Source organism: Oncorhynchus tshawytscha, linkage group LG27, assembly GCF_018296145.1.
Source record: "Oncorhynchus tshawytscha isolate Ot180627B linkage group LG27, Otsh_v2.0, whole genome shotgun sequence".
Classification (NCBI taxonomy): Eukaryota; Metazoa; Chordata; class Actinopteri; order Salmoniformes; family Salmonidae; genus Oncorhynchus; species Oncorhynchus tshawytscha.
Genome location: NC_056455.1, coordinates 18,077,581 through 18,089,646, shown reverse-complemented (window position 1 = coordinate 18,089,646; position 12,066 = coordinate 18,077,581). Strand labels below are relative to the sequence as shown.

General features: G+C 42.0%; 1 protein-coding gene across 1 annotated transcript; it reads right to left on the bottom strand.

The window, feature by feature from the left end:
* Positions 1-5,806: 5,806 nt before the first annotated feature.
* Positions 5,807-11,950, bottom strand: LOC112234041 (protein FAM83F-like). Its single transcript, XM_024402007.2, has 4 exons — positions 10,811-11,950; positions 7,805-7,972; positions 6,673-6,794; positions 5,807-6,560 (listed from the first exon to the last, which is right to left on the bottom strand). Exons 1-4 carry the CDS (start codon positions 11,279-11,281, stop codon positions 5,807-5,809), a joined length of 1,515 nt encoding a protein of 504 aa, XP_024257775.2. The 5' UTR covers positions 11,282-11,950.
* Positions 11,951-12,066: the final 116 nt, after the last annotated feature.

The window sequence follows — 12,066 nt, the reverse complement described above, 5'->3', positions numbered from 1 at the left end:
AGAGAGAATAAAAACACTGATGCACCAAGAGAGAGAATAAAAACACTGATGCACCCAGAGAGAGAGAATAAAAACACTGATGCACCCAGAGAGAGAGAATAAAAACACTGATGCACCCAGAGAGAGAGAATAAAAACACTGATGCACCCAGAGAGAGAGAATAAAAACACTGATGCACCCAGAGAGAGAGAATAAAAACACTGATGCACCCAGAGAGAGAGAATAAAAACACTGATGCACCCAGAGAGAGAGAATAAAAACACTGATGCACCCAGAGAGAGAGAATAAAAACACTGATGCACCCAGAGAGAGAGAATAAAAACACTGATGCACCCAGAGAGAGAGAATAAAAACACTGATGAGAGAGAGAATAAAAACACTGATGCACCCAGAGAGAGAGAATAAAAACACTGATGCACCCAGAGAGAGAGAATAAAAACACTGATGCACCCAGAGAGAGAGAGAATAAAAACACTGATGCACCCAGAGAGAGAGAATAAAAACACTGATGCACCCAGAGAGAGAGAATAAAAACACTGATGCACCCAGAGAGAGAGAATAAAAACACTGATGCACCCAAAGAGAGAGAATAAAAACACTGATGCACCCAGAGAGAGAGAATAAAAACACTGATGCACCAAGAGAGAGAGAATAAAAACACTGATGCACCCAGAGAGAGAGAATAAAAACACTGATGCACCCAGAGAGAGAATAAAAACACTGATGCACCCAGAGAGAGAATAAAAACACTGATGCACCCAGAGAGAGAGAATAAAAACACTGATGCACCCAGAGAGAGAGAATAAAAACACTGATGCACCCAGAGAGAGAGAATAAAAACACTGATGCACCCAGAGAGAAAAGAAAAAAAAACAGCTATCAATTGCACTTATTATACTGGCAGCCAAAACATTTGTATACCCACCCAAACCATATCTACAACTAGCAGAGTTATGATTAATCGGAGCTCATGCATATTCATCAATTTCTTCGACAAATCTACAGATAAGATAGTGGCAGGAAATGTTATCTAAAGGTTGCGCAATAAAAATATGATCATGTCCAAAAACAAAAAATCACATGACTGTGGAGAAGAGAACTTGATTTAGCAAAACTATCTACATGTCCTCTGTAAATGATTGCAAAACAAAATACAAAAGTTGTTTTTAATATTATGATTTCATATAAAACAACATTCACACCTCAGAGATAGGAAGTCAGTCAATTACATTAAGTATGTGTGGTCTCATACATCTTTGGCATTTTTATATACAAGACTTCACACTATAATTTCAATGAGAAAATGTCCTTTGCTCTTTGTAATTGCTATGCATAAAAAATAAGCAAAATATGTCTTAGTCCCTATTGCTTCTTTTTTATTAAGATGACAGATATAGCCATGGACCAGTGACATGGTTATAATGTCACATAGGTTTAGAGACAATGTATTGTTGCATGTTAACAGCAGAAGTGTGTGATTGGTGTCTGATCTGTTTAAACAACATCCATTATTCAGACACTACACACTCCAGTGGAGATAAGGGCCAGTCCACTAACAATTTAACAAAGTGCCCTTGGTAAGGTGATACCTTGTGTGAGAGAAGAGAGCTGATCACTTTTCCTTCTCCATAGTAACCTGAAGGATAGACACATTCAGAATACATCTATACCTGGGATAGATGTGGTTTTAACGCCATCCATTTATTTAGGTTTAAAAGCGGCCGTTTCAATGACAGTGATACAGGGAAGAGCAATACAACATGTTGATTTCTTATGACATGTGAGCAGTAAAATAAGATCAGTTTTCAAGCATCGAATGACTGACCGATCAAGTCTGTATTGGCATTTCCCTGACACAGGTGGTGAATGCCATCTGAGACGGGCAGGACTCAGGAGACACTCACTGGTATGTGGCATCAGATCACTCCTGCTAAACAACAACATTAGGCTCATATTAAAGGAAGTGGGCCTGGCATTGAAGACTCTCACTACTCTAACTGATAAGGCAGTGGCGGTCCACACAGTCTCACACCAAGTCTCACTAAGGAACATTATAGTAGTACATAGAATGAGCAGCACATGTAATTACTATACTCCTGCCATGACATGTAATCACTATAATCCTACAATGACATGTAATTACTATACTCATGCAATGACATGTAATTACTATACTCCTGCCATGACATCTAAGCACCATACTCCTGCCATGACATGTCATTACTATACTCCTGCCATGACATGTCATTACTATACTCCTACAATGACATGTAATTACTATACTCATGCAATGACATGTAATCACTATAATCCTGCAATGACATGTAATCACTATAATCCTGCCATGACATCTAAGCACCATACTCCTGCCATGACATGTCATTACTATACTCCTGCCATGACATGTCATTACTATACTCCTGCCATGACATGTCATTACTATACTCCTGCCAAGACATGTCATTACTATACTCCTGCCATGACATGTCATTACTATACTCCTGCCATGACATGTCATTACTATACTCCTGCCATGACATGTCATTACTATACTCCTGCCATGACATGTCATTACTATACTCCTGCCATGACATGTAATCACTATAATCCCGCAATGACATGTAATCACTATACTCCTGCCATGACAAGTTATCACTATACTCCTGCCATGACATCTAAGCACCATACTCCTGCCATGACATGTCATCACTATACTCCTGCCATGACATGTAATCACTATACTCCTGCCATGACATGTCATTACTATACTCCTGCCATGACATGTAATCACTATACTCCTGCCATGACATGTAATCACTATACTCCTGCCATGACATGTAATCACTATACTCCTGCCATGACATGTAATCACTATACTCCTGCCATGACATGTCATTACTATACTCCTGCCATGACATGTAATCACTATACTCCTGCCATGACATGTTATCACTATACTCCTGCCATGACATGCCATTACTATACTCCTGCCATGACATGTTATTACTATAGTCCTGCCAAGACGTGTCATTACTATACTCCTGCCATGACATGTCATTACTATACTCCTGCCAAGACATGGCATTACTATACTCCTGCCAAGACATGGCATTACTATACTCCTGCCATGACATGTAATCACTATACTCCTGCCAAGACATGTCATTACTATACTCCCGCCATGACATGTAATCACTATACTCCTGCCATGGCATGCAATTACTATACTCCTGCCATGCCATCTAATCACCATACTCCTGCCATGCCATCTAATCACCATACTCCTGCCATGACATGTCATTACTATACTCCTGCCATGACATGCAATTACTATACTCCTGCCATGCCATCTAATCACCATACTCCTGCCATGACATGTCATTACTATACTCCTGCCATGACATGCAATTACTATACTCCTGCCATGCCATCTAATCACCATACTCCTGCCATGACATGTCATTACTATACTCCTGCCATGACATGCAATTACTATACTCCTACCATGACATGTCATTACTATACTCCTGCCATGACATGCAATTACTATACTCCTGCCATGCCATCTAATCACCATACTCCTGCCATGACATGTCATTACTATACTCCTGCCATGACATGCAATTACTATACTCCTACCATGACATGTCATTACTATACTCCTGCCATGTCATGCAATTACTATACTCCTGCCATGACATGTAATCACTATACTCCTGCCATGACATCTAATCACCATACTCCTGCCATGACATGTCATTACTATACTCCTGCCATGACATGCAATTACTATACTCCTACCATGACATGTCATTACTATACTCCTGCCATGTCATGCAATTACTATACTCCTGCCATGACATGTAATCACTATACTCCTGCCATGACATCTAATCACCATACTCCTGCCATGACATGTCATTACTATACTCCTGCCATGACATGTCATTACTATACTCCAGCCATGACATGTCATCACTATACTCCTGCCATGACATGTTATCACTATACTCCTGCCATGACATGCCATTACTATACTCCTGCCATGACATGTTATTACTATAGTCCTGCCAAGACGTGTCATTACTATACTCCTGCCATGACATGTCATTACTATACTCCTGCCAAGACATGGCATTACTATACTCCTGCCAAGACATGGCATTACTATACTCCTGCCATGACATGTAATCACTATACTCCTGCCAAGACATGTCATTACTATACTCCTGCCATGCCATCTAATCACCATACTCCTGCCATGACATATCATTACTATACTCCTGCCATGACATGTCATTACTATACTCCTGCCATGGCATGCAATTGTCCTGCCATGCCATCTAATCACCATACTCCTGCCATGACATGTCATTACTATACTCCTGCCATGACATGACTATACTCCTGCCATGCCATCTAATCACCATACTCCTGCCATGACATGTCATTACTATACTCCTGCCATGACATGCAATTACTATACTCCTACCATGACATGTCATTACTATACTCCTGCCATGACATGCAATTACTATACTCCTGCCATGCCATCTAATCACCATACTCCTGCCATGACATGTCATTACTATACTCCTGCCATGACATGCAATTACTATACTCCTACCATGACATGTCATTACTATACTCCTGCCATGTCATGCAATTACTATACTCCTGCCATGACATCTAATCACCATACTCCTGCCATGACATCTAATCACCATCTCCTGCCATGACATGTCATTACTATACTCCTGCCATGACATGCAATTACTATACTCCTACCATGACATGTCATTACTATACTCCTGCCATGTCATGCAATTACTATACTCCTGCCATGACATCTAATCACCATACTCCTGCCATGACATCTAATCACCATACTCCTGCCATGACATGTCATTACTATACTCCTACCATGACATGTCATTACTATACTCCTGCCATGGCATGTCATTACTATACTCCTGCCAAGACATGTCATTACTATACTCCAGCCATGGCATGTCATTACTATACTCCAGCCATGGCATGTAATTACTATACTCCTGCCATGACGTCATTACTATACTCCTGCCATGGCATGTCATTACTATACTCCTGCCAAGACATGTCATTACTATACTCCAGCCATGACATGTCATTACTATACTCCTGCCATGGCATGTCATTAATATACTCCATCTAATACTGCATCTGATACGGGCAATTACTTCAAAATGTCCTCTGGCTCTGTCTCTCCCAGCTGATCCTGTCCTCCCTCTCTTCATCTCAGGACTGAATGCAGTTCCTCTTGGAAGGCTTCTTGTGTCCCTTTCCTAGAGGGAAAGGAGAAAAGAATGGATGAGTCAAAAAACAACAACTCCATGTGTGGGACTATTGCAGTTAATATTCAAAGACAAATGAAAACCACAAATGGTAGAATATAACAACATACCGTCATCCTCTCCTTTGTTGAGGGTCATTAGAGACATACTTCTTTGAGGCAGTTTTGAAGGCTTTTTGTTCTTAAATTTCAACAGGGACGGTTTCTCTACCATCTCAAATGAGTCATCAGTGGCAGTGCTATTTGTCTCTGAGACTTTGTGGGTAGAGGAGGGTTTTGAGGGTGTTGAGTGGGTAGGGGAGGGGTTTGGGCGGGTAGGGGAGAGGGTTGGGTGGGTAGGGGAGGGTGTTGAGTGGGTAGGGGAGGGGTTTGGGCGGGTAGGGGAGAGGGTTGGGTGGGTAGGGGAGGGTGTTGAGTGGGTAGAGGAGGGGTTTTGGCGGGTCGGGGAGGGGTTTGAGCGGGTAGGGGAGGGTGTTAAGTGGGTAGGGGAGGGGTTTGGGCAGGTAGGGGAGAGTGTTGGGTGGGCAGGGGAGGGTGTTGGGGGGAGGGGGTTGGGTGGCTAGGGGTGGGGGTTGGGCGGCTAGGGGAGGGGTTTGGGTGGGTGGAAGAGGGGTTTGAAGGAGTGGCCCCATCCTCCTCTATAGTCTCACTGTTGTGATTGGATCCTCTGCCTTTCAGGAAGAGCCTGAAAGAACTGCGTTGTTTCTTTCCACCTAAGACCTGGCGCTTCAGCGAACCTCCCTTCCCATCCCCCTCATCCTCCACAGGAGAACTGGGGGACTTCACAGTGACCATGTCCAGTTCCACACTACTGCCCCCTTTGGCATGGAGTAGCGTCGACAGTCCGTTCCGTTCGAGTCCACCGCCCAGTGAGTCTCTGAGTGTGGAGAGGTCCTGTAAGGACCCAGTGAGCCCGAGACTGTTCCCCACCACCAGAGAATACTTAGGGTTGTGGTATTTATGTGCAGGCACCCTCTGGTCAGCCTGCCCACGAGAGTCCCCTAGAGACACCTGGAAACGGGAGGTGGACATCAACAGGGGCTTGGGGACCACCACCTTCCGTACCGGCGCAGGCATGGGAGGCTTGGTTATGTGGAACTCCTTGTAAAGGTCCACATTTTCAGATACAGCATACATTTCCCTGAAGTCATTGTCGAAGAAGTCCACCACCTGCCCAGACATTACTGTGATGGTGTTCCTGTCCATCCTTGAGGAGCTCCATGTGAAGCTGGAGATGACAGAACAACAGAGTGAGACACAGACTCAAAGCGTAGGTCAAATCATGTTTGCTCTGGCTGAATGACTGTGAGTGGAAGTGTATGACTGAGAAAATGACTGACCTGTAAGAGCCAAACATAACCTTTTCTCCGTCCACCAGCATGTATTTGGAGCACAGAGAGCCGGGCAGCCTGCCAAATGACAGGGCCAGCCCAGAACCTTTCACCGTTCGCACACGCAGGTTCTGAAAGAGTCACACAGATACTGAGTTAGACAGGTGCCCTTATTACAGTATAAACCATGAGTCAGTGACTATCAGACTTCCAAGTACTGAACAGTATCATATCAAACACTAAGGGAAATTGTGCTGTTACCACCCACGACCAAAGTAAACCTTCAAGGTAAGCAAATCCGAAACTGGCGATGCAAGGGTTGAGTTAAACCCCTTGAGTATACAGTCGAGGCAGGTCTATTTACTGAGCAAGGAATGGGAGTGAGTTGGAGAGAGTGAAAAAGACTGTCCGAGACATAAACAGACACGTCAGAAGGATGCTACCCTATGCTGTTAACACTTGTTTGGTCAAGGATCAAGTTCCACAGGACTGGATTGTATTCGGCTCAATGAACAGCAGTTTCTATGAAACAACAATGACAGAGTCTCAACACTGGAAGGGCCTTTCAGAGGCTTATCAACTGACACCACACACACACACTAGGTTATCCAGCATTCCATATAAAATAGACTAGATCTACTGCACAAGCTTTCGTCTACATAGATCAACATCGACAGATGTAGGATCTTAATTTGATATCCATGTTGCAGGAGAACTTTCCTGCATTGCAGGACATTTTTAACTTGTGGTGTATTTGAGGTTTAAAGAGGCTTCTGGAGTTTGTAATTTCCACTTTGAAATGTCAGACTTGATTTTCCCTTATGAAAAATGTATCAACCCCTACAAAAATGCCCATGAATTATATTCCACATAATAATTCCCATTTCCGGTTGCTGCAGGATTATTAGCAATCTGGTTCAAAATAAGATCCTACACCAGTATAGAATGTGCTAATATGGATGATAATAAAAGAATAGGCCAGAGGAATATTCTGCTTTATACTGCCAAGACGTTGTGGCTGCACTTTCAATTTACGTGACACTCTGCTATTTACCTGGTCATGACATGGTAATACCATAGCTAACTATTACTTGTTCCTGTTGTTTGTTGCCTACTGCCTGCCAAAGCATCCCTGTCTTACCCGCAGATGCAGAGCAGTGATCTGTAAACGAGTGCACATATCCAGGAAGTGGGGCATACCACGAGCCTCCAGTATGATGTACACAGCCACCCCTCGTCTCTGTGCTGCGTCCAATAGGTCCTGAAGGATCTGCAGGTCAGTAAGGTGGTCCATGACCACGGCTACTACCTGAGGATCACACATAGGACCGTTAGAGGAAGAACAGAAGGGGATGATATCTCTGAATCAAATCAAATTCTATTTGTCACATGCGCCGAATACAACAGGTGTAGTAGACCTTACCGTGAAATGCTTACTTACAAACCCTTAACCAACAATTCAGTTCAAGAAATAGAGTTAAGAAAATATTTACTAAATACACTAAAGTGAGAAAAAAATGATAGTAATCTAAAAGTACCACAAGAAAATTACATAACAATAACGAGGCTTTATACAGGGTGTGGATTTCCTCAAAGCAGGAGATTTGTGGTTCAATTGCTTGAGTAAGATTAAAATCTCCCTAATTAACTGGAAAAACGAGTTGAACCGAAATGTCAAGATGTATTTTCTTATGACATATTTTCCACTTCAATCCAAACAGAAGTATGTCAAAATATTTGAGAGGCTTGAGGTGACTGATAAATCTGATGAATAATACCAGACTAGTTGATATTTACAAAGATCAAGCTAGAGAGGACAGAGGAAAGACAAAAGTGTAAATTCAATAAATAACCCCGACATCTCACACATGCGTGCGCACACACGATCATATACACACACGCACAGACACACACACACCCACACACACACAGTTATTGAAATGTAAATCCTATAATCCTTGAATGGCATTCATTTAGGTAAAAACAGAAATGGTTGTCTTTAAGGAGCACAGATTTTGCATGTGAAGAAATGTGAGCACTGGTGCATTACTATGACCTAGTCCTGTACCACACTAGGATAAGGCAGTCTAATGCTCTCTGTCTTATGCTGACAGTGGTAAAGGAGTGTTGATGACCAACTATTGGACAGTGAAGGCCTTGTTATAGTAGAGTCACTTCCTGGCTCATCCTTTATTTTCCATGTTTTAATCTTTATTTTAACAGGCAGGTCAACTTAGAACAAATTCGTATTTACAATGACGGCCTGTCATGATTTCAGTTTGTTTAGTTCATTGACATACCTAGTCATATGCACACAGAACAGCTGGTCACGGGTTTGTCTTCCCTGTCAGTAGATCATTAACCTGTCTCAAGGAGTGAACGATGACCTCTCATTTGCATTGTTCTCAGTGAAATACCATGTTTTGGTATTTTTTCATTAGTCCACTGTTGAAACAGTCCCACAATCGTGTGCATCATCATGATGATGTGGAAAATAACACTTTGCTTCTTGAAAGTTCAATATCTTGAAAACTTGACTGCTGACAAGCAAAACATTTTGGGACTGTGTTAACAGTGGACTAAGGAAGAGCCAGAAACCAGATATGGACAATAATCAACTTAGCATATATGAGGATAAAAAATATGAATATTGAGATTGCATGAATTGGAGATAAAATGTGAATGTAAAGTGAGTATGCATTATTCCATTGTTCAAGAGAAGTTAACTGTAACCTGGTCAAACACTCCCGTCTCTTATCTGGATTTGGGCTACTTACACCCACAGTGTTTAAGCTCAAGTTTGCATGCTTATCTCCTTGCCTTATAGCCGTGTCCTCCTGTGCCAAGCTTAACCCCAGAGTTATGTGTGTTCTTCCTCCTGACATTTAGCATGACTGACACGTTACCCAGCCATTTAGAGGGGGAGGGACTCTTGATGGAGTGAGTTGAATTACAGTGGATGTGGGAGGAGAAAGCGTCGCGTGGATGTGTTTTTAAACACTGACGTGAGGCTGGGGAAACGCTTTTGAATGACTTGTTACAGGTTCTGATGTGAAACTGTCTGACATTTAGAACTGTGAAATGTTTGGCCTTTCCAGCTCCTCCACATGGGGCGCTGCTTGTTACAACATGCCTATCTACTGCATGTGTTCCATCCAGTTAGACATCTACTGTGAACATTCATTTCAAAACTCCTGTTAACTGTTGATCATTCATTGTAGAACGTAATGACGTGATGAAGGGGGAAAAAATGAAGATGATTGAGATTACCATATCAGTGTTCTATATCTATGATAATAACAACATAACATAAATCAATAGTCAATAATGGTCAATTGTGTAATCGTTTCTTTCATAATAAAATCAAAATAGAAGTAGATATTTTACATTGTTGCTAATCGCCTTGGTTCATTTTACAGTACGACTCCTCAGTTGAGCCAGGACCTGGCTGTTCTAAGCCTTAAGGACACACATCTCTTGTTGAATTCACATGACTGCCAAAGTCAAGGGGTGTGAATAGTTTCTGAGGGTACTGCAGGTCAATGAAGAACAATTAGACACGTTCCCCTTGATCTTTTTTTAAAACATTTATTTAACTAGACAAGTCAGTGAAGAAAAAATTATTATTTACAATGAAGGCCTAGGAACAGGGGGTTAACTGCCTTGCTCAGGGGCAGAACGACAGATTTTTACCTTATGAGCTCGGGATTCGATCTAGCAACCTTTCGGTTACTGGTCCAATGCTCTAGCACTAGGCTAGCTGAGAAGTAACCAAGCAGGCAATAAAACCTTGTGTCAAAAAACGGAGTTTGCTGTCACAAGGCCTATGTAGCGACTGTAGTAACTACTCAGACCTGATAAATAGACCACTAGAACTGACACTAACTATTCTATGTAGTGTTGAGAAGTTTACATTAAATTAACAGAACCCATTTTATAACTTGTCAAGATGAAGAACAGAAATGCATGATTCAAGGTCATGCTGACTCAGGATTCAAAGTAATTTGTAAACTGTTCTGAGCTACAAAGAATGAGAGGGAACAATGTGAGGGCATCACTCAATAATTTAGGGCAGAGAATAAATTATGTAAACTACGTTATTCACGTGTAATGTGCCGTTATCAATTTATATTAGAAATGGAATTACCTTGTTAGATTCTTGAATGAGTCTCCTGACAACCTCTTTTATATGGGGCCCCTTGTTTTTGGGTGGGTGCGTGTGAACGGATACTCGAGTGACACCTTTATAGAAACTAGTGCTGCCTGGCCATCCGATGTCAAGCGGCGGGACATCCGTGTCCGACATCTGAGGCCAGTATGTGGAGTGGACCCCCGAGTCTGCATTGGACTCCTGAGCCTTTTCGTATTCTCCCTTCTCGGACTCACTATCGGAATCATATTCATCAAACGTTTTTCGAATCCATTTAATCTCGCGGGCGGATAGAAAGTCTCTGACGTTGTCCTCTTTCAATCGCATCTTGAACGCGCCATCACCGTTCTTCAATAGTTGCTCGAGCGCGGCTCGCTGCTCCTCGCAATAGTAGAATTCTGCTTTGGATTCGGGTATCTTTTCGTTGACATGATCTTCGTCCATGCACAGAAGCTGAGACTCGGCCATAGCAGCGGTATCCGGAATTTGTCCAACCGTTAATTCTTCCTTCCCCCGCAGTTCTTTGCATACACCTTCACCTGTAGGTGTTGGCCGCGTACACAGGTGACGTTCAAGAGGTAGGGGGAGGAGTTCTAAAACTGTTATAATCAGGTTCAAATGTCAAGTTTTATTGTCACGTGCACAAGAACAGTGAAATGGCTTTCTTGCAAACTCTTTCCCAACAATGCAGTAATAAATATAAAACAAGGAAAAATAATCACAAAATAGCAAAGACGGCAACCATACAGTACGGCGCCATCTTTGTGTGTTGTTGGGGTAATTATTGCATGGAGAATGTGATTATTTTGAATTTCCATAAAGGCTAACCAAGAATTGAGTGGTGTCACGTAAAGCACATTCATACTGTAGTGTATAGGCTTATAGGTTTAACATATAACTCAATACAGATAAATTAGCCTACATGATGTTGTAATGTCTAGCCAACTAAAATGAAATGACTCAAAGCAAAAACCAAAACAGTTCAATTCCAAATGTATTTATCAGACCCTGATACTTTTCTTGGATGCTCTGGTGACATACATCAAAACTATGACATAACACAAAGGGAATCATGTAGTAACCAAAAAAAGTGTTAAATTAATAAAAAATATATTTGAGATTTGAGATTCTTCAAAGTAGCCTTGATGACAGGTTTGCACACTTTGCATTCTCTCAACCAGTTTCATGAGGTAGTCACCGGGAATGCATTTCACTTAACAGGTGTGCCTTGTAAAAAGTTAATTTGTGGAATT

What these genes read in the sequence shown, in the direction of transcription:
- LOC112234041 (XM_024402007.2), bottom strand. Translation starts at nt 11,281, where the DNA reads ATGGCCGAGTCTCAGCTTCTGTGCATGGACGAAGATCATGTCAACGAA. An exon ending in TCACTGCTCTGCATCTGCGG is followed by an intron (nt 6,795 to 7,804) that starts GTAAGACAGGGA and finishes TGACTCTTTCAG; the next exon opens with AACCTGCGTGTGCGAACGGT. An exon ending in GTTATGTTTGGCTCTTACAG is followed by an intron (nt 6,561 to 6,672) that starts GTCAGTCATTTT and finishes TGTCATCTCCAG; the next exon opens with CTTCACATGGAGCTCCTCAA.